General features: G+C 43.9%; 1 protein-coding gene across 6 annotated transcripts in view; it reads right to left on the reverse strand.

Annotated features, from left to right (window-relative positions):
• DOK5 (docking protein 5) overlaps positions 1-23,199 on the reverse strand; it is a 45,095-nt gene extending 21,896 nt beyond the window's left edge. For 2 of the 6 annotated variants that reach the window (XM_054218792.1, XM_054218789.1), the window contains exons 1-2: positions 22,685-22,878; positions 2,076-2,183 (exon numbers count right to left, since the gene is read on the reverse strand). In XM_054218792.1, the coding sequence (XP_054074767.1) occupies positions 2,076-2,183; positions 22,685-22,750 (174 nt within the window). In that variant the 5' untranslated portion in view covers positions 22,751-22,878. Of the gene's footprint in view, positions 1-2,075; positions 2,184-18,161; positions 18,214-22,684; positions 22,882-23,050 lie in introns of those variants that run through there. The other 4 variants (XM_054218794.1, XM_054218791.1, XM_054218790.1 and 1 more) reach the window with 4 other exon arrangements.
• Between the last annotated feature and the right edge of the window lie 2,247 nt (positions 23,200-25,446).

Raw genomic sequence — 25,446 nt, forward strand, 5'->3', positions numbered from 1 at the left:
TTCCTTTCAGTAAAGTTCATTAAAAATAAACAGCTCCCATCAACTTGTAGAGCTGCTGACTCTAGAACTAGAAGACAGTCTCATTTACCATCACAGTGAAAAAATGGGGACACTGCAGAGCCCCACTGCCAAACAACAACGCTGCGTAAGCGACAACCCCCTGTCCTGGGCAATCCCATTTAAACTGCTCTACTGGGTTAGCCCTGCTTCATTTAGAGAGTGGCAAAGAGGAGTGATAAACGTGGGGAGCAAACGTTCATGGCAATATCCCTGCGTAGGCAGCTCATCCCCAGTGTCCAGGCTGGTGCAGTGCTGGGAGGAGAGATCCCCCCGTTTTATCCAGGCATTCTGGCAGAAACCTCAGCGCTGCACCCCGTAATTTGGGTCTACACACCTGGGACCCAAAGCAGACAGACGTTTAGGGGAAGGGCTCACAGCTCGGAGCTGGCAGTCTAGCTCAGCAGGTCCAAGACACCAAAAAAACCCCATAGAAGCTCAGACTGATCTCGGGTATACTCAGCGTAAGACTCAGACCCCAAGACGTCACCCTCCAGTTCCTGAAAAGGTGATTTAGGACATAATCTATCAGTTCGCTGTTCCAGTGCTTGCAGGTGCACACGCTACATTCAAGTGACCTGCATTTAGGTTTGGTTTACTCCTCCAAAACTGACCGACTGTGGAGTTTGACCATTGTTTATTCCTGTCCAATAAGCTACCAGAGCTACCCAGATACTAAATTCATAGAAGCAGCAATAGTTCACCATTAAGTAACGGTTAATTACAGACTAAGCTTGACTTAAAGCTGAAAATCCCTCAAAGCCAGTGGAACTTTCTATGGTGCTTTAGTCTGCAGATCCAGACGTAGGAAACTGCTGTTAGGTTACATACGCGACAAGTAAGTGCTAACCTACAGATTTTCTTGAAAGAAGAGAAAAAAAATCCAACCTCATTTAGATTCCTCATGGATTTCACATCCATTACCTAATCTGAGCCTCAAGTCAGCGTGTGCTGCTGATATATTGCATTAATACAACGGAAGAAATACAGATTTGCATCAATAATTGACAGAGTCATACCAATATAAACACACTTCACACAAAGCTGGATATTGTCTAAAACGCACTGTGCAACCCTCGCACACCCCCCGAATGACAAAAAAAAAAAAAATGCACTTCTCATTAGTTTTGAAAGTTGCTTTATATAAATTTGAATAAACTATTTCTGGGCATGACTTACTACAAATAGCCACAGGTTTTATGACCAATGAATTACAAATTACATGGCACGTTGACAGACAAGTCTGAATTCAGATTCAGTATTCCCTCGAGATTTCCTCCTAAACGTATGTCAAAGTGAGTAAGTGCAGAGCGGCCTCAAGCTCAGCTGTGCTCGCCGACTCCTAGGAATTTATGCACATAATTCCTGATCTTCTAATATATTAAGCTTTTGCCAACAACAATTATAAATTAAAGGGTTTCTTATTTTCATCTCCATGCCCAGGAGAATTACACATGTAAATTCTCAGATGAATATGAAATGTGCACATAACTCCAGAGAAGTGATCAGAGGGAAGAACTTCATTCTTTTAATAGTAGTGAATTTAGCAAAGGTTTTCACATCACCATTGCACAAAACACTGCATGTTCCCTTTCATATCTGTAGCTGTCTACTGTACCCCACGGGTGCAAGATCCCAGTGAAATGGGAACCTCTAAGTACTCAGCTTTTGGAACTCACGCATTACCTTGGATGTTTGCTACCATAATCATGAAGAGCAGCAGTCACTGCGAAGTATTTCAGCTCTGATTTTAAAGGGCTGAGGAGAAGAAAGGAAATGCCTAAAAATAAAGTCATTTTCCATTAGCTTAGCAAGATGTTTGCAGCAAAGCAGAAAACAGAATACTTACTCTGCCTCTGCTTTACTGCATTATTTTACTAAACCCACAAGTGGGTTTAGGACCTCGATAGTAAAAAAAGTTCCAATCTTCAGGGCAATTAATACATGACAACTTCAGATTTTATTCTGGATTGTAAGTAGAAGCAAGTTTAAGAAAGAAGTATATTACCACATCTTACCTTGTGATAGCATCTGAAGTAAGCAGCTCGTTCATCTGAGAATTTCTCCAGCCTCTTTGGCCCTTTGCTTGAAGCTTTTTTGAATACTAACCAGCATCTCTGGTAAATCTAGAAACACAAGAGAATAAACTTGGCATCTCCGATGACTTGAGTATCACTAATATTTGCATAGAAGTTAAACCCATAAATCAGCTGTTGCTCTGGAGCTACAATTAATGGCTCTCCGTAGCTTAGACAGAAAATAAAAATCAAGTTAATGGATAGTTACACCCTATTTCTTTTGAATTATGATACAATCAGAAATGCTTACGAAGACAGTGCAGGCTTGCATGAAAGGTGCTAGGAAGAAGGCTGTAATTATACTTGCAAATGTAGGGCTTTCTAGGAAACGGCTTTTTTAAAATAAAGTGACACACTTTTCCATGGGGATTTGTTACTGGTTCCAGTCTTGTATGCTTAAGACAGACTTGAGGAAACCTTGAGCAAACAGGTAGGAATGGAACTTCTATCATAAGTAAGAGACAAAACCATAACTGTATATTGTACGTATAAGGGAATACATAAGGGATATTGTACATATAAGGATACATAAGGGAAAAGAACTGAAGTACTGGGTAATGGACAAGGCAGATCATTTAACAGTAGAACCCAGGACCATCTGACAACTGGCATTTGGCTTCCAAGGTCCATTTGAATTTAAATTCAAGTCACTTGGAGCAGACTGTCTATGCAGAGTGGTTGAACAAACACCTTTCCATCTGCAGCACTAAGCCACTTCATCTCAAACTTCTGCCCCCATTTCTTGCAATCTTCCCACCTATTCTGTAACTGCGGTGCACTTTCTACCGTCCTCTTGCATTCAAAACCATAGCTCTCAGCTCAGATAACACACTGGCTGTATAGAAGGAAAGCATTACAAGCCTTGCCAACTGTTCACAGCCTACATTTAATCAGTAAATCCAAAGTAGCACCTGGTAAGTCAGAAATAAAACAAAACCGCTATTAAAATAAGTGTGATTTCAAAGAAAAAAAATCTGATCAGCCATTATCAAGTAGTTCACAGCTCTGGCAGAGCTCCAGCACAGCACAAATTCACTGGAGGGATCAGTGACGAGACCCACCAAAACATCTCACTGCCTCCAGCCAAGCCAGCACCCAACAGGTAACCAGCAGACAAGGCAACGCCATCCTTTGAACCCTTGATGGTTTTCTAAACAATGTATTCAGCACAAAACAATTAGGTCCATGAAAAGCAGCTGTAACTTTATTTCTGTGCCCAAAAAATGATTCTTAGTTGACTTGCTGTGCTTCTTTCACCAGCTTTTAGCTGTTTCTATAAAGACGTTCAGGGAACCACATTATTCCCCCCCAGTTTTATTATTCTGCCTCACACGTGGACACTCCTGCTCCTGGCCCACTTGGCTGCAGAATCATTTAGCATACGGACGGGCTGCTCCGATGCCAGGCACCAGCTGAACCCATCAAGATTCTCTTCCAATTTTCCAGCTTATTGGCCACTCAACCTGTTCTGTTTAATGCAAGGGTTTGAAATTAATTGTTCCAGAATGACCAGATACTGACCAAAATGAGGGCTTGCCACCAAAAAAGCAATTCAGATATGCACATACTTATACTAGAAGAGACTTTCTACATTTGCCTTCTGAGAATCTTGTCTGCTGGGTCCAGATAACGTCAGCATGCCTGACACGAAAAATTCTCCAAAACCCCACCCAAAAGAGATTATCAAAAGTTGGAGTATCCAGTCCTTTTGCTTTTCAAAAATCTGTAGTTTTATCTTAGCAATTAGAAGCCCATAGAAGAGAACAGAATCCTTCAGTAATGCATTTACCATCGCACAACAGACACGAGGACAACAACTACAACATGATGATGTCCTACTCAGACCATTTGCACACAGAAACACCTCTCTGGGTCTCTGCAAGCATCTCAAAGCTGTAGCTGCAACAGCGAGCTCCACAGCACACAGAATTCGGGGGAGAAGATGAGCATAACATTTTAATACAAATAAGGAAATAAAGTTTTCTCTGCCACCAGCAGGGCACAGATCCAGGACTGTTATTGCCCTTCCAAATGCCACTCGGAGCATAAGTACTATTGACAATCAATTCCACTCAAGCATGGTAGACAGCTGTAAGTTGGTGCTACTGGAATGTATTACTGTAGTTCAACAATGACTAACCCAAGACTTGGATTTAGATTAGAATCAGGGCACAGCCGGGGCGGGGGGAGGAAGGGGAGGAATTAAAAGACAAACCCAAAAACTGTTACACGTAAGTACCTCCAAGGATGCAAAAGGTAAATCAGCCTACAATACAAATACTGGTCTTTGAGCTTTGGTTCCACTCCCATATTACAATAGTTCTTTAACAAAAGCGTCCCAGGGTTGGAATACATTAACGACAGTGCCTCAGGACACCACCATCACCACCCAAGTAACTACGCCAATAAAGAATAAATGGCATTCACAGTGCTAATGTGAGCAAACTGGAAGATGGTCAGGTCATGAAGGTTCCTCCCCTGAACTTCCTCCTTCCTTATGAGCTAGTCAGCCCTCTCCTCTTATGGAATCTCTAGGCAGAGAGATTCTACTGCAATAGTAGTTTAAAGCAGAATAAAGTATTTTGTTTTGATTAGAGACAATGAGCAATTTTTTGCCTGAATATGCAGTTCGGAATCCCATTAATGTCAGTGATCTGATGAGATCAGGAATGGGTCCTATCATCACAGTCACATTTCAATGCTCCCATGACACAAGTACCTCATGGGTGAACAGCCAACACCACCTTAACCGAGCATAAACCCTTATACCCTAAATCTCTAGCACTAAAGCAATAAAAAAGGGGTTGGACTAGACGACCTTTAAAGGTCCGTTCCAACCCAAACCATTCTACGTTTCTATGAATAAGCAATTTGGCAGCATCTGCCTAGGAGCACTGAAAGCCCTTCAATGCAGTCAACAGGCGGCAGAGACGATGTGTCCAAGACAGAGAGCTAATCATAGACCCTGTTATGAGCTACAATACAGAGCAAGTAATTAGGTCTTTGATGCCATCATGATCTAGTACATGTTTGAGACTTGTCAGTATTTCTTGAAGATGAAGACGGCACGTGAACTGTTTACCTTGTTACAGCCGTTTTGATGGAAGCAACAAGAACCAGCCCCAAATGCTCTTAGGTGCCTACTCCGTCATGAATACTTAGCTCACTTATCCCTCAGATCAACATTTTCACTACTACTTCATGAATAGGAATTAGTTGAAAGTACTGCAGTAATTACTTCCACTCCAAACACTTGGGCTGACAGTGATTAGATAATCCAAACAGCAAATCAGGATCTGATGTGCTGAGAGAGAACAGTAATAGCTGTCATTTGCATAACACCTAAAACTTACAAAGCTCTCCCTGTGAGATCTCCCGAGGAAGCCTAACTCAAAATTTAATTCGAGTATCAAAAATTAGCATCTACTTCCCATGGCCTCTCCTGAAAATTTCAGCTTCTAACAGCCCATCGAGCAGGTAACAACGTAGAACTCCAGGGAAATAACGCGACTCTTTGCGAAGCGGATCATCCAAAACCCAGATAGGTGATCCAATATGCATGTCCAAGGTCACGTCAAAACAGTTCTATTTTTGGCTCTAAAGATCAGCTGATATAAATCATTACCACAACTGAAGTCAAAGAAGGAGCAACTTCAAAGGAATGATGCAATCTGAGTATTTGGATTCCTGCTGTCAGTGCTGTGCCTCAGGAACCAGGCAGGATCGCTCAGCCGTCCCCATGCTCCTTCTGATGCTGGAAATACACTGTGAAGCAAAGGAGCTATTAATCTCAGCTGGAACCGGTCAGCCGCTGGCTGAGTAAAGTGGAAAAATTTCTTTTGACTTTCCTGGGTTTCATGGTTCAGTTCTGGTTTGGGAATACTCTCATGCAGAGAGGGAAACTGAAACCGGAGGCTCGCTGTCCTACGTGACGACCCAAACCCCTGGTCCGTCCTGGAAAGGCGTGTGGGGAGGGAGACCTGTCAGTCGGTCTCCTCCCAACTCATCAGAAAAGCAAGATAACCAAGAGCTAGATCTTGGAGTGCCTAAAATGTCATTCTTTAGACATGAAGCACAAGCTATTCCACACAAGACACAAACGTTTGAACTGAGGAACCAAAATTTGCATTTCAGCCCAAAGCAAGTTTACCCCACCCCTCAATACTTTTGTTCACCAACTGATCTAAAAAAGCATATGGAAATAACCAAATGTTTAGAAATTTGAGGGGTTGGGGGGGGCTATTTTTATATCTTGGGGCAAGGAGTTTAAAACTGGCTATTATTTTAAAACTCAGATATGTGGGGTCCACTACACTGTGGCAAAGCAAGCCTATGTTACTTCCGGACCAAACAATCCCACCCCATATTCGTTATTTAAGAGGAATATAGAGGTCAGAGACAGTAGCACAAAGTCTCATCTGGCAAATTTCTCCTCTGCGAACAAGTGAACCTTCAGGGAAAGCTGCCCTATTTTATTCCTGCATTGTGTTTTTCTGCTCTCTGCCGTAAAACAAAAAGAATTCCAATGAGCTGCACTTACAGGGACACTGAACTTGCCGTCAAATAAACAAACTTTGCTTTTTTAAAAGCAGTAGCTGAAAGTACTACCACGTAGCTTGGGATGATGAGAGAAAGCCTGGGCTACTGCCAGGAACTTGCAGTTTGTGCCTCTGATAACTGCTAGAAACAGATAATCTAGTAAAGGCACAGCACAATAGCGCACAAAATTTCTCACAGTACGTTCTGAAGTTTTATTTTGTAGGGAAAAACAATGCTGCCACTTTATCCAAGACTGCTAGATAGCTCACCCGCTGAAGTAGCTCAGCTGCACAGGGAACATCGTTTGAGTGGTTTTGCTGAACTTTGCCAGGGAGTCGCCAGTGGACTGGAGCTCCGGGTCCAAGGCCCTTTCCAACAGGGGGTTGCTCACACAGAAAATTAGCCAGATAGTGCTAAGTGTCTGGATCTTAATTTCCCCTATTTAAAAATTAAAAAAATGCATTAATATGCAACTGCTAATTCAAAAGGTGATAAAGGACCCTGAAACAGAATTCCCAGCGAGAAGGAAATTTGTGAGGAGACTGGATCTAGAATTTTGCTTTGCATCTAGAAAAATGAAATATTGCCAATAAAGGCAGATTGCAGCTCATTCGTTTAATTATATTTGCTCCTCAGACTTGTCTGAAGCAGTAGATCTCCATTACGAAGCTGTTTCTTCATGAAAAAGCGGAGGAATGCTTTCTAGTAAAGAGGTCTAGGTATCAGCAAGTATGACGATGCCTTATGCGTCCTGTTGAATGGGACTGCGTGGCTCTAGTGAAGGCCCCACAACCTTTCCACGACTTCACAAAATGCAAGTACCTAATTTGAATGTATTTCTTCTGTAAGGCTATGACCTGCCTCTACTTTTCCAACCCAGCTTTGTCCCTCGCCCACTTTATCCCCATACTGGCAGCGGTGTTCAACTCTATTTCATTCTGAGAAAACACAATGTAAGTCGACAACAATTACAAGTAGATGCAATTACCAGAAAGAATGAGATAGCTGTAAACATATTTAACTTGTACTGAAATGTGTTTAGCATGACTTAAACAGTGCATAGAAACGTAGACTGGTTCATTGGCTTTGTCAAATAAGCAGCAAAGTTGTCCACGTGTTGCCTGTAAAGATATCGCTGCACTTGGCAACAAGACAATTGCACTTTCCCAGAATACCCATCTAACGTGAGCGTGTTATGAGTAAGCGATATTGCATTATTCATTGTGATCAGGTTATAATGACTACATAAATCAAAGCTGGTTTACATCAAGCTATCTTCTTCTCTGGGGGACTAAGGAAAATGATCTAGGTTTCTCCTTCCCCCGAGAAACACATTTGCGGAGACATAAACCTCGCTCCTTCCTCTCATTTAGTATATATCTTCAGAAACAATATTTTACACTAAGAAGTCATCCACAGCTGCTAATAGGGAATGAAGCTGTAATCTTGTCTCTGTGCCTGTTCAGAATGCACAATATTGCTCAGTACTGAGAAGTTTTTTCCTCAAGTTACAAAATCCAGCTTTGGCACTGGCCAGAACTTGCTGTAAGACCAGTGCACAAAAAATGCCTGGCAGATCTTTATGAACCTATACACCTTCTTTTACTTATTAATACAAGTCACAACAGATGCCTACTGCTCGAAAATATGAGGCGTTTTAATCAGTCTTTCCTCTTCAAAAACTCTTTCTTTCTACCCCTTCCCTCCCAACTGGAATTGCACCAACCAGAAGTGGGATTTTTGTTAATGGTTCAGGCCCCGAACTGAAAGCCATTCCTCCAGCCTGACTTTAAAATGCCAAACAGCTGGATTGGAGCCTACACATGCATTCCCACTCGGCACGCTAGTTAGAAGGCAACTTTGTTCTAACGCTTGGGGGTTTTCCTGGTCCTTCACACCTACATGGGATTCATTCCACAGACAAGATTTACATACTGCCAAAACAGCTTCAGCACCTGAAAGGCTGTGTGCTGTGGTCTAGGGTACGTTGTCCGAGCCTTGGTAGGGTGGTGAGGAGCATAAGCTAAGCACAGACAATAAAATGGCTCACCCAAGATTACCTAATCATTTAGTAATGGAGCCTTTCTTTTATTTCGTGTCTATACCATGCTCTGTGACAATGGACATTGACAGGGAAACATAAGCAGCATTTTATCGTATGTATCAGTCATTGGTTCAGACAAAGGGGAAAAAGTGCTCAACAAAAATGCTGCTGCCAGCACAGGTCACCTCTGGCAGATGTCAAGATGGAATGGGCTCACTGAAAGACAAGAAGGGATTTGCTGATACATTCCAGCCTGGTAGAAGGTTAAAATTAAAAGAGAAAAAAAAAACAAACCGAAAAAAACAACAAACAAAAATTAAAGGGACACCAGGAGCTTATGAGAGCCCTTTACAGTGATCCACTGCAACTGTCAATAAAGTAGTTTAGAAGGAATGTACCCCTTCAAACTGCTGACGCCCTCAGCAGCTAGAAGTCTAGTGTCCAGTGGCATCTTAATTACAGATCCTGGCCAGATGATGAAGCACATTACCAGTGAAATCTCTCTGACATACAATCTTTTGAGGGCTTTGGAAGGACACTATGGTTCAGTCCAGAAAGGGTAGAGGAGCCTCAAGACTCGGGGTGACACCTAAATCAGCATTTTGGACCTCAAGGGGTAGGCAAAGGGCTCCCAGAATGCAGGACACCCAGGAGGTTGGCACCTGGAACAGAACAGCGATAGCGAAACGTCATTAAGAAGACAGGGCCAAGATTTAGGACTTGCTTATCCCACACGAGTATCATAAATGTTCTGCAAAGGAGTCGTTTCTTTCCCTTCTCTACTCAGTGTATGGTGCCTTGAATTTGCATTGGCAGGGATAAGCAGTCATGCTCTTTGATGTGATGGAGGGCAATATAGAACCTGACTCCATTTTTTAGTTTCTCTAATGACTATCTAGAATTCCAGGATTTCAGACATTAAAAGCAAGACTTCAACTTCCAGTCTACTCTCCCTGCAAAAATGATGAGTTGGATGCAGTACCATTAGAAAGAGAGCATTACCTGAAATGTCCTTCCACTTTCAGGCCCTTCTTTATGGGCTTATAGCCTTCAAAATATAGGGTTGCTGGGTTGCTGGATTTTAAGTCATACACTGAAAAGGTTGTAATTCTGGGCTGTGTAAGGCCATTAGAGGAGAGTGCCTCCAAGTGCCAAAAAGCATTTACAGCAGGAACCCTCTCTTGCTAGCGACAGTTTAAAAAAAGGCAGAGTGGAGCTAAGTATCTGATTTGGTTCCTTGAACATCTGCTAAGCTTTATATATGGGCACAGTTAATTCTAGGCATGAAACTGGATAGGAGAAAAATCAGCCTAGGACTACTAAAGGAAGAAAAAAAATCATAAAGGCTTCAATGCAGACTAAAAACTGACTCTGTGCAGCCAGCTGACGCTGGCTGAGCTCTGCTGAGTGCAGTTGGATGTGCTGTCCTGCTGGGTCCGGCCATTAGTGCGGCCCAGTGAATTAACATAATTCAGTACTGTGTTAGAATTAGGTAACTGTTGAATAACTTAAAATGACTGTGATGAATTATGGTTTGGAATTATTCTTTTTTATCACTAAGCATCTGACTCGGTTACTTTAATTACATGGGCTATAGGGGGAAAATGGCATGGATACAGCTCATTACCAGTTCATGGAGCTCACTAATTAGTACATCAGATGCAAAGAGGCTGCAGAGCACACATGTGCTAACCCTGGGTAACAGCCGCTCACAGCTCTAACAAGAGCCCAAGCCCACCTGCTAAAGCCACGGTAGGGGGATGCTCTCCTGAACTCAGCGGTCAGAAGGCACAGACGGGATTTGCTCCGTAGTCGGAGATGAACTGTACTTGCTCACAAACTCCCAGCAACAGCCCCCCCAGAGCATACAACCACTTGTAAGATCCGTATTTCAGAGTTGGACCTGTAATTTTAAGACCACACATAACAAGAGGAAAAAAAGGGCAGAAAGTGCACATGAATTAGGCCTTTATCTCAGTAAATTCTTCATCAGTAAGCTGCCAGCATCTAAAGCCAGACATGGAAGAAGAGCTTTAGTTTCTCAGTCTTCAGTGTATGACTTGAACAATTCAGCTGTACCTGTTGCCACTTGCCCACCTGTTAAATTCAGTTAATGATGCTTGCTATGTGCTGCTTGGAGAGCCAAGGATGACAAATGCCCGGCAAGCCCGTAACTAACAGATGGGTATAACCGCACATTTCTGGCCTGCTGTCATTCTTTGCCATTCACCAATTAATTTAACGGCAAGCTTCAGAAAGCATCACAGGTTTCCTGTAACAAATACATTAACGCCCATCCCTACAGACACCCGCCAGACACCTTGCCTAAGTCTCAAGGTTAATCCATCGTACTGGCCCAACACAAGGTAAACTTATCTTATTCCTTCCACTTTTTCCTTTCAATCCTGACATCAAAGCTATGCAGTCGTAGGTCATTCCCCCAGCCTCTCTGGAGCTTGGATCACTTTTAAAAATCAAAGTGAATCTGCAAGAAAGAGCAAATAATGCTACCAAGTGAGTCACTGCAAGCTGGACTTCACCAAAATAGTGCTTTGTTAAGAGTGACAGAATTACAGCCCATTAAATCATAGTAACAAGCACTTCAGCATTGCCTTACAGGATTGCAGCAAGTAATTGAAGTCATCTGCCTGGACTGCTAGAGGGACTGACGCTGTTCAGAGCTGCTGCAGCGAGAAGTCCACAGCAGTCTAAATGCATTTCCCTTCTCAAGCACTTTGCTGCACTGGCTTCGGAGCGATAACCTTCAGTGTATCCCGAATTACCGACGGCATGTGCCCAAGAGGATCCAAGCCCTAGCAGAGAGCCCAGGGCGCCTGTGACGGGCAGATGGACCGTCCTGGCCATAAACCCACGGTCCTGCATGTAAGAGCTCCACTGCTCTAACAGAACTTTTAAAGCTACCGACCAGATGAAACATGTCACCAGTCTGTCCTATATTTTAAAAACAAAATTCAGTCAATTTTCTCAAAAAGGTGCAACTGAGGCTAGTAGGAGGGTTTTCTTTGTTTATTGGGTGGTTTTTTTTCATTTGTTTCAGGTTGGTGGGGACGGACTAATACTGACTTAAAGAAACACAGATTAAAATGAAGATTCCGGAGCCAGTATTTCCCTGATAGACTTCAGCTTTCCACTGGCCCTTGCGGTCCTCTTGCGATTCCTCAGGCCAATCTACACGTTCATTCAAATGGACAAACCCAACTTCTATTAATTTCTCATGTCCCACCTGTGTAGTACTAATTAAAGAAAGAGTTCAAGAGTTCATTCACATTTAGGTAGACTCCTCAAGAAAGTCTGAGTGCTTCATAAAAAATGTCTATGAAAGCTTAGCAGAATACCGTCTTAATTTGCACTACTTCATTTAACAGAGAATAGCCACTTGTATTTTACCATAAGCACTGTGCCAAGAGCACGGCATGACAGCACGCGGTTAATGCGGTACAATCAGCTAACATCCACCCTCGCTGGGGTGGAGCCATTAGCGAGAGAATCAAGACGAATTTCTCCTTTGCCGACCACAGGGCATTGACAGTTCCCCAGATAAACATTATATTTGGTAAGTAAAGGGACAACTTAATCCCCTACATTAACGTAACTGGGGAGAAATGCCACTGATTTTACCATATTGATATTTTGAATTGAAACAAGATACATTACTTTCAGTAAAGGGGGAAAAGAACACTATTCATTCCAATAGCCTGAACTTTCACTGCTTTTTCTGACAGCGCTTGATGAAGTCAGCCGAGAAGATAATAGGAACAGTCCATCAACTTCCATGGTATACCTAAAACTACAGAAACATCAAATTAAGATGTCAGTCTCAGGTGCAGACCTTACATCTGTTACTTTCTTTCAAGTGTTTCCACAAACACTGCAAAATGTTAATTTATCACTGATCTAACTTCAGGGCGATGCCCATACGCACCAGCAGGAGAATTACCTTCACACCGTGTAGTGAATGGATGATGAAAAGGCATCAAAACCATGAAAGACTACACTTCACCAGTTTGTAATTGGGTTTTCTTTTTCTTTCACTGCCTTCACAATCGCTCCTGGCGTACCCTTTCGTATGCAGAGCAGGTAGTGCAGTCATCTCCACAAACCGCACAGACCTTTGCCCAACAAAGGAAGAGCAGATAGTGAAAACGCAGAACTGGGACCCACAACTGGCAGAAGACGAGGGAAGCGTTTGAGTTAAGAACAGAAGAAAAACGGTGTTCTGGTCAGGTTTGCATTAGACTTGTTAAAATGAAAACTCCATCTTTAGAACAAGATAACGAATGGGCATGAACCGCTTGTTTACTAGTTAACTTGGTTTATGAAAAAAGGCAAATTTGTATTTTCATTGCTTCGTTTCACAGACTAAGCCCACCTTCCAAAGAAGAATATGGACGGTAATTTACCAGAAAACATACGCTGGAAAGAACAAGAAAAGCTGTTCCTGCTCCTAAAAAGGGCCACTATCAAAAAAGGAATTTCATACTCCAAATCATGATCTGCATAATCTCCCATCTTCTGCCTCTTGCAGAAAATCTGGAACAGCTCTTACACTTGGATTGGGGGATACTGGTGGGGTTTTTTTGGAACCAAATTAGGCTCTCCTTTGTTTCTCTGCACACAATCCTAAAGATCAAATTCACCTATTTTTAAGAGACACAAACCTCTAGATTTCCCAGCTCAGTTTAGGATCGTCGCTTGGGCTATGAGCAATATCCAAAACAAACTCAGATGCTGCCCCCAAATGAAACTCAGATATGAAAAGCAGGGTGACGGAAAGCGGGGGACCTTGGGAAAGATATCAGACCCTTGCTTCTCCATCCTGTTTTCACAAGGCAAAAATTAAGATACCTTAATTAATACCTAATTAAGATACCTTAAAAAAGAGAAGAAACAAAATGTAATTCCACCATGTGAGTTGCAAAACCGCCTTTTCACTCATCCTGAACCCAGTGCTGAGCACCCTGGTCCTTGAACACCTAGATGATGCAAGGTGAGCAGCTCCTGAATGACAAGCACTGCTCACTCACCTCCAACTCAACTTCTTTGCTTCAATTCCAGACATAACCCCATCAAGACACCTATTGACTTGGATTCAAATCCCATTACCTTTTTGCCAGGGGAAATCCAAAGGGGACTTGCTTACGGGCTGATAGACCCAATGCCAGCAGCCAGATGGACCCACATTAGGTCTTGAACAACATTTACTGGTATTCCTCCCCTCATCAGCTCAAGGATAAAAGCTCAAACTTTCTAAGATATGTCCTGGATCCTATCCCTACTGCCACTGACAAGTTCCAAGCAGTAAGAAATCTTAATATCTGTGAATGTGTTGCAACACCTTATTCAACAGTTTTCTAAAAATATGAATATCCAATGGGCTTAATATCTTGCAGGTCTAAGTTGGTACATAAGAAATCTGTTCAGTTTTTCTCTGTCTCAATGCTTCCAGACTGAAAGGAGCTGTATAGGTGAACACAAGAGTTTTATTAATAAAGCTGCTTCAAATGTAGATATAGGCAGACAACTCTTCCTCTCCTTGGTGTGTCGTCGTCCCCACCCCCCCCCCCCAGCCTTACATCATTCTTGTTTCCAGTTTTCACAGCTCATACTCTAAAATCCCCATATTAAGTTTCTGGCACGCTTATTCAAGCGCCAATCTCTTTAACCATATGGTTCTAGTCCTGCAGATTGCCTCTCCCCCATTTTACCTCTCCTCCCACAGGGTTTCACAGAAACAGTGCTATGCAAAACTTGTAAAAGTACATGTCATTTTAAACGTTCAACACCAATCTTCTCAATGAAGTTTCTACAGAAGTCAGCTTAATTAAAATCAAGAACAGAAAACCCTGAAAGCTTCATCTCTTTTCAGCTTCTGACAATCAAAAATTACCACTGAAGTTAAAAAAAAAAAAAAAGCTGAAGATGACAAGTCCAAAACTTTATACAAAAGTTTTTCCAATCTTCCAAGCTTGAAACAGAAGTTTTTCCATCTAGTCCTAAAACAAGCGTATGCAGTAAGCGTTAATGCCAGACTTTCTGAGGAACAGTCTATAGCACAGAATCATTGTATTTTCCCACTTAATCTAGCATATGGGCACTGACCAACACATAAATTCTCATGCAATACTCAAATACACAAGAGATTAACATCCTCCTACTTTTAGGCGAATGTTTAATATTGCCAGTAAAGCATTAATCAAAGGAAGAAGCAGGCATCCCAGAAACCCAAGAAGGATTTTTTTTCACTGAGTTTTTAAATTTATTCAGAAATATTTGAGTACTGCTCATGTTACTGCACTTAAGCAAGCATTTCCAAGAAACAACAAGTTACAAAGTCGTGAAGAAGTCAGCTCCCTCCTCTGCCACAAACTGAAGACTAAACTACTACAAATTCCTACTGTGGGGTTGTCCAGGAGAGCCCTAGTTCTGCCTTGGAGGACACCACTTACACCACATTCCTTCACACTGATGTCATTAAGAGATTTTGGGCTCGTCAGACCCATCAAGCAAAGAAAACTGACACGCACAGATCTAGTTTCTGTCCTCAACAAGGTTAATACTGAAGAGAGAACTACTGCTGTCGTTGGAGCAGTTGCACCTTTCAGAAGTGACCCAGTTACTGTTACCTACTAATTTTTACTTCCCTAATTTCACTATGGTCAGGACTCTACTGAAGTTGGCTAAGCTGGTGCAGATCAGTGTTAAACAGTGTTTAAGGCCACCCACACAAACTTTTTCTACTATATGTTAACGTGATCCTCACACCAGTGAGGTCAGTGGTACTAATGCAGCTGCTTTCAGTCGAAGTACAACTTCTGCTTTTTCTCCTTCCCTCCACTCCAAGAAGCCAAGTCCTACTTCGCAGCCACATTTCCAGTGCCATTTAACACTTGCTTAAGGCCACCCTTTCAATCAGAAATCACTTAATCACACCCATGTTGATTTGGAGAAGCGCAAAAAAATCAAGTTATGCTGCCCCATCAGTGAGGGCAAGGGCACTGAGGAGGAAAGGCTGAGTCCCCTGAGCCATGCCGCCCCCAGGACAGCCAGGGAAGTGCCCCGCAAGAGCAGCAGTTGGAAGGAAGAGGTCAGGGCTGAGCTTAGTTCATCTTTAGCTCTTTGAATAATCTTGTTGCTAGAACTAAGGGCAGAAGTTTCTCCACTTCTTTTAACAAAGGTGGTGAAGCCATCATTTAAAACTCAGTTCTACACATTCGTTCCCGGAAGATCTGGCCCCACCAGTGGACAACAACAGAACCCGTCCAGGCAGGACTGCAGAAACACATCAGATGCTGGACAACCTGGTGTTTGCCACATCTGAAACCCTGGAGGACGCTGGCTGATCTCCGTGTCCTTAGGAAACTCCCACGGATGAACACAGGTGGCATCAGAATTGCACTTTTGGGCTTCAGCTGCTAAAACCCTGCTAACCCTCACGTTGGGCGCTCAGGTCTTTTTCTTGGATCCAGCCCAAATTTCCGTGGAGGACCCACTCTAATAGACAGAGGAGGCTGACCATTCCTTGCATAACAAGGAGATGCCTCCAACAGATGGGGTTACAGACAACCCCAAGAGCAGGCTGTGCAGACTGCGGATTTAATTAGAAGTGTTGTTAAACAGATACGACGGCAAGAACAGTTCTGTGCCTCGCCTCCTAAGTGCAAAGTGGAAGATACCTCATGAGACAGGATTCTGCAGAAATCTGTTAGCAGTGTTTCCTTTGCCAGACAGAGGTACAAGAAACAGATTGCTAGGTAAAAAAATTCCACTTTACCCCTCTCTTCCTCTCCGTGAGCTGTACTCTCCAACAAACAGATATAGAAGTCTCTGCAGAGACCTGCATTTTTAGGAACAGAAACTTAGCTGTTAGCCCAGCTCCATTAAAGTCAGTGGATCCTCCAAATGAGTGTTTTTAATGGCCTGTAATAATCTGATAGTAATACGGACTTATGGAGCAGATTCCCAGACATCCACACGCAGGAAATACCTTCATAAAATCATGGCAATAATAAAATAAATCAGGATGCCTGTTAATAATGTCCAATTCTAAGAGTTCTGCACATTAGTTTTAGTGTCCAGATTGTTTTTCTGGGTTGTAAACATCCAGTGTATCTAGTTAGCAACAATATGTGTTCTAGAAAGATAAATATTTTTTAAGGCTTTTCTAACAAACAACAAATTGCCAGGACTATTTGTTTTAAGTACTTGTGTCATGCAGAAGCAGTAATCTATGTATATTAATTCAGCAGCATAAGCTGTCCTCACTTTTAATTTTAATAACCTTGCCTTTATATATGAAGGAAAAAACTTCATCCTCTTCTAGAATACAGGTCACCTTAATTTCCATATGCAAATTTTTTCAGCATTTCCTATTCTGCTTTTAGATGCGTATGATCATTAGCATTTTCTTGAATCCTTTGTGAAAACAAGCATTTAAGCTTGGGAAGGCTACTTCTACCCCTGTGAGCGCCAAAGTTGTTTCACAGCTCAAATTCTTGCATCTCCACCATGAAATCAGGAGACAGATAACCTGAAGTAACATGCTATGAATAGCCAGGGAACGGACATAGTTTCATTGTTAAAGAGAAGTTTGCTGAAGCACAAAACATCACAACTGTTACACTCTCTTTGCTTTATAACAAAAGAAATAAGTTTGCAAACAACTGTACGTTCTGTTTTTTAACCATAACTCATTCCTTACTTCAACCTGGATTTCTATTGGATTATGGCATAGACCTCTTATATCAAGAGTCTTCCTGAATAAAGACATTTTAGAGTTTTACTAGCAAGTTTAAGATATTTAAGAGTTTTACTAGCAAGACAGATAAAGATTGCTTCCGCATTGAGAAGTCTGTGACAGACGGAAGGGTACACGAGGGCACAAACTGCTGTATGCTCCACATCTTTTTTTAAGCCCTAAAAATTTAAAAGATGGTGTCTATCTTTGCTGTTGGATTTCTCCTGGGACACTGTTCAGTAACACAGTCTCCCCACATTGCCTACGCAGAGCTTTGACCCAACCTTGTACCACAGCAGGTCAAGTATCACAGTCCACAGAACAAAGCTCACATTTTTCTATACCTGTTATATTAATGAGCTTAAAAGCGATGATGTCTCAGAAACGGGGATACCGTGGAAATACCTGCACACAAGCCAGACGCATTCATACTCGACAAAGCTCGGGAGAAAGAGTGCAGTCATATTTGTATCATCTTAAGGTATGCTCAGACAGCTATTCTGCCCCTCCTGGAAAGCAGCAACACAAAGCCACCACAGCCAAACCCTCTGTTTGAAGAGGACGCCTGTTTTCCATGCAAGCCAGAGAGAATGTTTTTGGAAGCCAATGTTTTCTAGTCAATCAAGTCAATCAAATCAACAGAGCCAAGCCATACTCTGCAAGGCTTTACATAGCTGTGAATACGTACAGCTCCTCAATAGAGACATCTCTGCTCACCACCAGCACATCTCAGCCGGTTCTTTGAGGCACTTCTGTTTGATCAGCACTATTTTGCTTTCAGCTGCAGACGGCTCAAGGCAGTTGCTGTTCATCGAAGAGATTGTTTCCCTCTGACACTAACGGTACTTCATCATTTAATGCAACAAGACACTCCAAGTGTGTTACTGGCATACCAGAAACTAGGGGCTGACAGCTAACCCCATGGCATCTTGCTCCAGCAGTCTCCCATACATCAGGAGGCAGGGACAGGCCAGATGCCTGCGAACTCCGCAGGGTCTTCCGAGGAGAACAGCATCGTCTTCAAAGCCCTGCTCGGGAGGGCAGCTGGCACCCTCCCGGTGCCACACCATCAGCGCTCCCACCGCCGGTGCCTGTGCCCTGAGAACAGGCTTCAGGAGCATCACCCACCTTTGAGCCTCCAGCACTCGCTTCTGCCCACACCTTGACGATGGCAGTAGAGGATATCCTTAGAGCAGCTTCCGTGCCGCATAATCCTTGCTCGAATTGAAACGTGCCTTCCAGCAAACCTGAGTTTAGGTGTGGATGCAGGAAGGGTAAGGTAAACCTTAACTACAGGGAGTTCAATAAAAGCGTTAGACTGCAACCAACACACACCGCTGGGAGCCTCCCACCCCACGAAGGGAGGTGGGCTGGCTGCACCTGGAAGAATATCAAGTGTCCCTCGCCTATTAAAGCTCTTCAGGCTCATCAAAGGTCCTCTATTTCAAAGATTTGTTCCTGTTTTGATTTTTAATTGTTATTTGAACACTCAGTTGAGACATCCCAACCTACAATGAAGGCCCATGTGTGCTCACGAGCAGGGCACACCCGCCCATCCTTAAAATGAAAACACAAGCACTGGCCTTTCCACTAAGGAGAGGAAACATCTCCATAATATATTCCTCCTCAGAAAGGTCACATCTGTATCACAGAACAAGTCGTTATTTGAAAATCATAATCACAAAAAATGCTTTTTCGGTACAGAGGCCATAAAATGACTCCCCAGTTTAATATATAGATATAAAGCACTTAATGAGATGGAAGATGACTGCAAGCAAAAGCACTCAGCACAGCAGAGTATCTTCCTTCCCAAAAGGCAGGTCCAATGGTCACTAGTGGTCACTGATGGAAGTGCTGCTTGGAGCAAAGCTGGGTTGTTGGGGTTTTTTTTGTTTTAAGGAACTGAGGAAGCTGGTGCTTTTCCACTGTCAGCAGTTTTCTAGCACACAACCTCCTCAGTGCCACTGCTAATGACATAACAGAGGGAGACCATTAGCGGAGGGAATTATCTTTCTCCCTATAAGAATAGGAAGAATCAGGAAGAATACGCTTTCTCCTGAATATATTTGGCTCTGCAGAAGACACATGTGATACAAATGTTGCTATGGAAACTATTCTATTAAATAATATTAAATTAAATTTACATATTTGAAGTGCACAAAAGCAGTCCAGGTACAAAACTAATTAACCTAAATTCAATCTTGAGATTACAAAGTAGGGCCTACCAGAATTATCATTTTTCTTCTAAAAGAGGCTTGGTTTTGAGCAAGTCGCTTTTCTGCACCCCTTTCTTTCCAAATCTGCACCCCAGTTATTCAGAAAAGTCATTTCTTGAGATAATTTGTACATACAAGCTCTGCTCCTAGTTCCCTTGGTGATGGAATTACCATAGCATTACAGAGGAAAACCCAGGAGCTGAATTCAGCCTGAAAAGACAGTGCACTGATTACAGCTGTGCCACCATAACACTGGAACGTATTTTAATAACTCCCACTTACATCTCACCACACACACAGTATTGAAATCCTTCTCAATCAAACAAGAGTCCTACACAGCACTGGAGTAGGCTTGTCCCTCCTAATGTTTTCAGGCTCTGGGAAAGTTCTTTTAAAGTCAGTATTTTAAGGTCTAAAGTATTTTTTCCCCTTCCCACCTCCAGCTCCTGGGTGGCAAACAGCCCTCCCCAACGTAGCTACCAGAAAACAAGCTGTTTGCATTGTTCCTTCCCCTCTGGAGAAGCCAAGCTCCCATTAGCCGCTGAGGAAGCCTGACTTCAGGCTGTTGGTAAAGCCGCGTGGCAGCCCCAGGTGCTCAGCCAGCTCCGGCACCCGGCTCCACACCACACACACCTGCAGCAGGGAGGAGAACACACGATCTCGCTGGGGCTGCCCACTGAGAAGTGGTTCCATTGCCGCCGCAAACAACACAAGCTTGTCCTGCATTTAAAGAACTCAGGTTAATCATAATTACCCACTTCTACTTGGGTATTGTAAATCAGGGCACTGGGCTCTTAAGCAGCTTATAGAAAATGCAAGTTACAGGAAGAAATCCGCAGCCATGTTTCAACCTTCTGTTCTTAAATAGTGGGCCAATACTCTAAAGTGAGAACTGCAAGGAGACAAAAGCATTACTGCTGATGAAACCACTTATTTCCAAACAAACGGAGCAGCAAGATTTGAATAGGTCACCTCTCCCTCACAGCAGAGGCCTCCGTCACCAGATCTAAAGCAGTGACAGATCCCAGCAGCTCCCAGCTTCCCTCCCAAGGCTCTCCACAGCACTGGGAAGCCGGGGGGACAGCATGCCCAGAGCCACAGGCAGCTTGGGGGCAACCAACCCAGCGCTCTTCATTTTGACGTCTATGGCCTCTCTGGGACTTTGCCCAGACTTCTTCACAAAAGCACTTTCCATCACCCCTTTCACACTTTCCAGCCATTGATGATGATACAAACCTTCGGAATTAGAAGGAATTAGATCAAACAGAGAAACTGTCTTTTAAGAAAAAGAAACAAAACAAAACCAAAACCATTTAACATTTGCTCCATTTCCATGGACTCTGTGCCTTTCTCCATTTCTCCCTCTATTTTTGCATTCAGCTGTCAGATGAACTTCTACTGAGAGGGCACTGAACACTTCCTCACCACCACCACCCCCAAAGTGCTTTGGAAAACCTTAATAAAGGAAAGACACAGGCATTAACAGAATTTACACCTATTTTAGAGTTACACGCGCCTTATTCATGCGCCCATTGGGCTTCACTGTTACAGTATGGAAAGATATGTCAAAGTGTTGGGTTTTTTTACCTTACTTTTCATTTATGCTGGAGCAAAGTGAATACTAACATACATTCAGGAACGAAAGGATAGTTACGATACACTAATTCTGCCAAATTTACTACAAGTTCTCTCATAATGACGTTATCTCCATCTGTCACAGAATCATGCTGTTCTTAAAGAAAAATAGCCTGCTGGGATACTTTAAAATGCTTCCCAGTTTCCATACAAGTCAGGGAGATGCAAGTTACCAGAATGGCAGAGAAGGCATTGAACATGGGTACAGCAAGAGAATGTAAGGAGCCAGCAAAAGCTTGCAGATGACCCCTCATAATAAATCTTGATGCAAAACTCGTGCTATGAACAATTCAGACTTGCCAACCCAGCAGTTCTCGGTAAAGACAAGAAATGAGTTGCATTCCGGTCCCGAGAGGCTGATACATCAATTAAAGCATTTTATATACACAAAGCCTCCCTCCAGCTTGTGTCCCCCTGAGCCGCGCTGGCTCACTAAGGGAGACGGGAGGTGTGGAGCCCGCAAGTCCCATCGCTGGGGCGGCTCTGGTGGCCCGCTCAGGGCAGCGGGCACCAGCAGCTGCCACTGCACTGTGGTCACAGACCATGCTTTAGGAGAGCATATGCCAAACTAGGAATCGTGGGGACCTGACCCACCACTGTTGCCTATCTAGTACCTACAACTGAAACCAGGAACACACCGTGGTAGTAAAAGAACAGACTTAACAGAAGTTTAAAATTAAATAAGGAGACAAAGGGGGCTTTTTGGATTTTCACTTTGTGCAACTCAAATACAATGAACTTGAAAGCCCTGAAGATACCACAAGGTCTTCACCTGACCCACTCGGCACCTTCAAGCCCTGATTTGCAGCAGCCCCTTCCCGGGAACGCCGGGACTTCAGCAGCTCCGGAGCGCTGCCAGCCCTCATCCCTGCCCGAAGTCCCCCAGCCCCGAAGTCCCGAGGGCACGGGCACCCCCAGCCCCCGCCGTCCTCCCGAACGTCCCCCTCCCCGCCGGGGCTCGGAGCCCTTCGCGGCAGCCGTTCGGCTCCGGCCCGAAGTTGGGGGTGGCTGCCCGGCTCCGGGCGAAGGGCAGAGCCGGGAGGTGGAGGCGGCACAGCCTTCCCGGCAGGCAGCATCCCCACCTCCCAGCGGGAGAGAGGAAAAAAATATATCTGCGCACGTGCATATATATAATGCATGTATATATATATATATATATATGTGTGTGCGTGTGTGTATTTGGGTGCTTTTATTCTTCTTCCCCTCCCCCCCATTTTTTTGTTTCGTGTCTCCCCTGCGGAGACACCCGCTGAGCTCAGTTTGCAAAAAGAGGAGGACAAAGGAGGGGAAGAAAAAAATGAAAATAAAAATTCCCGAAGGCAGGTGGCCTCGGGGAGCCCGGGCGGGGGCCAGCACTCACCCCCAGCCGCCGGCTCCGGATGCGCACGTAGCCCTGCTTCACGATGTCGTTGAAATTGGAGGCCATCCTTCCCCGGGAAAGTTGGAGGCGGCCGGCGCCGCTCAGCCAGCCCGCATGGCGCGCAGCAGCCTCCGCAGCCGCGCCCCGCTCCGCACCGCCCCGCGGAGCGCCCCGGCCCCGCGGCGGGCCGGGCCGTGGGACGGGCCGCCGGCAGCGCCCGCCCTCCCACACCCCCGCACAGCCCGCGGGGAGCGAGGACTATCCCGCCACGCACCCCCCCGCCCCGTCCTCCGCAGGGCTGGCGGTCCCCGCTCCCGACGGTCAGTTTTGAGGAGCAAAACGCTGAGGGACACCCCCAGTCCCCACCATCGCGGGCTCTGTGGGGAGCCGTCTAAATGCTTCACGCCGCCCCACCAAGCGCGTTGTTTCCTCCAGCTGCAGGTGGCTCAGCTGGGAATAGCCAGATCTGCCCCGTCCTGCTGAGGCGATGAGGCTCTGACCTGTGGTTTTACACAGGAAAGTGGGTTTCCCAGAAAGTCTTTCAGATGCCTGAAAGTCTGCCAAGTGGCGCAGCTCCAGAATCTCCTTCTAAAGGCTGGTAACCCGAGCTGTTGTCCTATGGTGCACTTCATGTCGTGGAAATGTCACAGGAGCATATGCTGCATTTTCTAGGCAAAGTGAGGTTACAGTAAGGAAGAACTTTGCCTGGCTCTGGGCCCCGGGGTTGCCTTCGGCATCCCCCAAGTTCTCCTTTTCCAAGAACATGCAAATATTGCCAAGTACGCATCGAGCCCAGGAGAGGGGGGCTCCAGGGACTCCGCCTGCTCTACACGGGTTACCTGCTAGCGCTACGCTATAAATACTACGCCCTGGAAAGAGGGACCGCTCATCTCTTCATAACGTCTTTTAATAGCACTACAAATATAGGCAGTCTGAGGTCAGCCAGATAGACGACTTTGACTTTGAGAATTATCGTGCCGCGGAAATGACAAACGGGGCAGCAAGGAGGAAGGCAGGGCAGAGGCAGCACCTCGCAGCCGTGCCGAGCGCAGGGCGATGTGGAAGCGATGCCTGCTTTTATTTAGTTGTTCAACAACTACAAAAGTCACCTACGATAAAACTGGCCCCTTTCTGGTTTAAATATGTAGCTCCTTCATTTTAGCAGCAGCCAGGAATGATGGTGGCTGCTCTGCTGTGGTAACAGCGTGGCGCTTTCAGTTCTTGCTTGAAGAGGTGATTATGCTTTGCAAGGCTTTACGAAATATTAATTGATGGAGTGGATTACAGAGATAGAGTGTAAGACTCTCTAGCTGAAGGGCTAATTCACTTAGGATGAAGGAGACAAGTCTGCAGTCCTTGCCTGAGTCTACTTTATTATTTTACACTTCCCTCTCCTTTTCACTGAGCTGTTTTACAGCATGCATAAAATGGAACAGCTTCAGCCAGAAACAACAAAAACTTCCACACCCATGCACCAAAATACGCCTGAAACGAGAAGAATATTCTGCGACAAGTCCATCCACTGGGATACTATGACCCGAAATCAACACAGAAGTTGCATATTACAAAGCATGGGTTCCTCACTGCAAAATTGCCAAGTAATGTATTTTTGTTAAATATGTTGTACAGACCCCAGAACACCGTTAATACCGGTTCCGTAGCACCATTTGTTAGATTTCACTGCTGGTCGAAAGCTAGAAAAGTTAAGGCACCCAGCCTGCTTCATCCGTGCATTCAGCGCGGAAACGTATTTCACAATCTCAAGCACCATAAAAATACTAATGCTGGAAGCATCACGTATCTTCTCAACCCAGAAAAAAAAAACAAAAAAACAAAACAAAACAAAACAGAGAGTGCTTTTTTTGGTTTCAAAGACATTTGTAGCAGGAAACAAATTACAGAGCCACTTTAGATGTCTTTTCAACAAGTTTAGACGTTTCTTCTAATCCCTTCCAGTACCTGTAAACACATCCTGCTGATTTCATTAGCCACTAGCATATTCTTGCAGGTAAACACATTCCTGAGAGCTTTGCTAAGTAAAGGTGGATTTAAGCCTGTGCTTATTCTTTGATGAATTAGGATATTAGTGTCCACTTACGTTTTCACTTTGAACAACGTAAATCCCTTACACATGCTACGGTTCAAAGAGAAAATGCATTTTAATTCCCATGTGTGCAATATGTTCCAAGAATGTGCCAGAAAATCTCATTGTTCAGGTTTTCAACCCAATACTATCACTAGAAAAAAAAACAAACCCAAAACCTTGTTTACCAAGTTTTCAATACTGATGCAAATGTGTGCTCTCATTGTTTTGACAGGAGTCCTTCTTTCATTTCCCTAGGGCTCTGTTGACCATTTGCACTCCCCATGAGGAAATGCTGCACATGTTTATCTACATTCAAAACTGTATAAAACCTTTTTAATAAGCCTTCATTGAAATGCAAATTCTTTTCCTTTTAATGACGATGTTTTTGCTATTATTTCTTAGGAAGAGTCAAAGGTCACTTTGAAGTACTAGCCTGCTGTTAATAATTTAAGTGGATTATTGTTATATTCTAATCTCATAATAACTATCATTGTATCGCCCTACAATGAGCTCGTTTGCTTTTAGGGCTCTGGAAACAGAAATCACTGTTATGCATTATAACTGAAAATGAAGGTATCAGGGTTTTTTTTTTTTCAAAATGCCATACTGACATTTTAAAAACAAGTTACATCCACTTTATTGTATTTGCTGCATGTCATCCCCTGTGTCCATGATA

Source organism: Rissa tridactyla, chromosome 12 (assembly GCF_028500815.1).
Source record: "Rissa tridactyla isolate bRisTri1 chromosome 12, bRisTri1.patW.cur.20221130, whole genome shotgun sequence".
Lineage (NCBI taxonomy): Eukaryota > Metazoa > Chordata > Aves > Charadriiformes > Laridae > Rissa > Rissa tridactyla.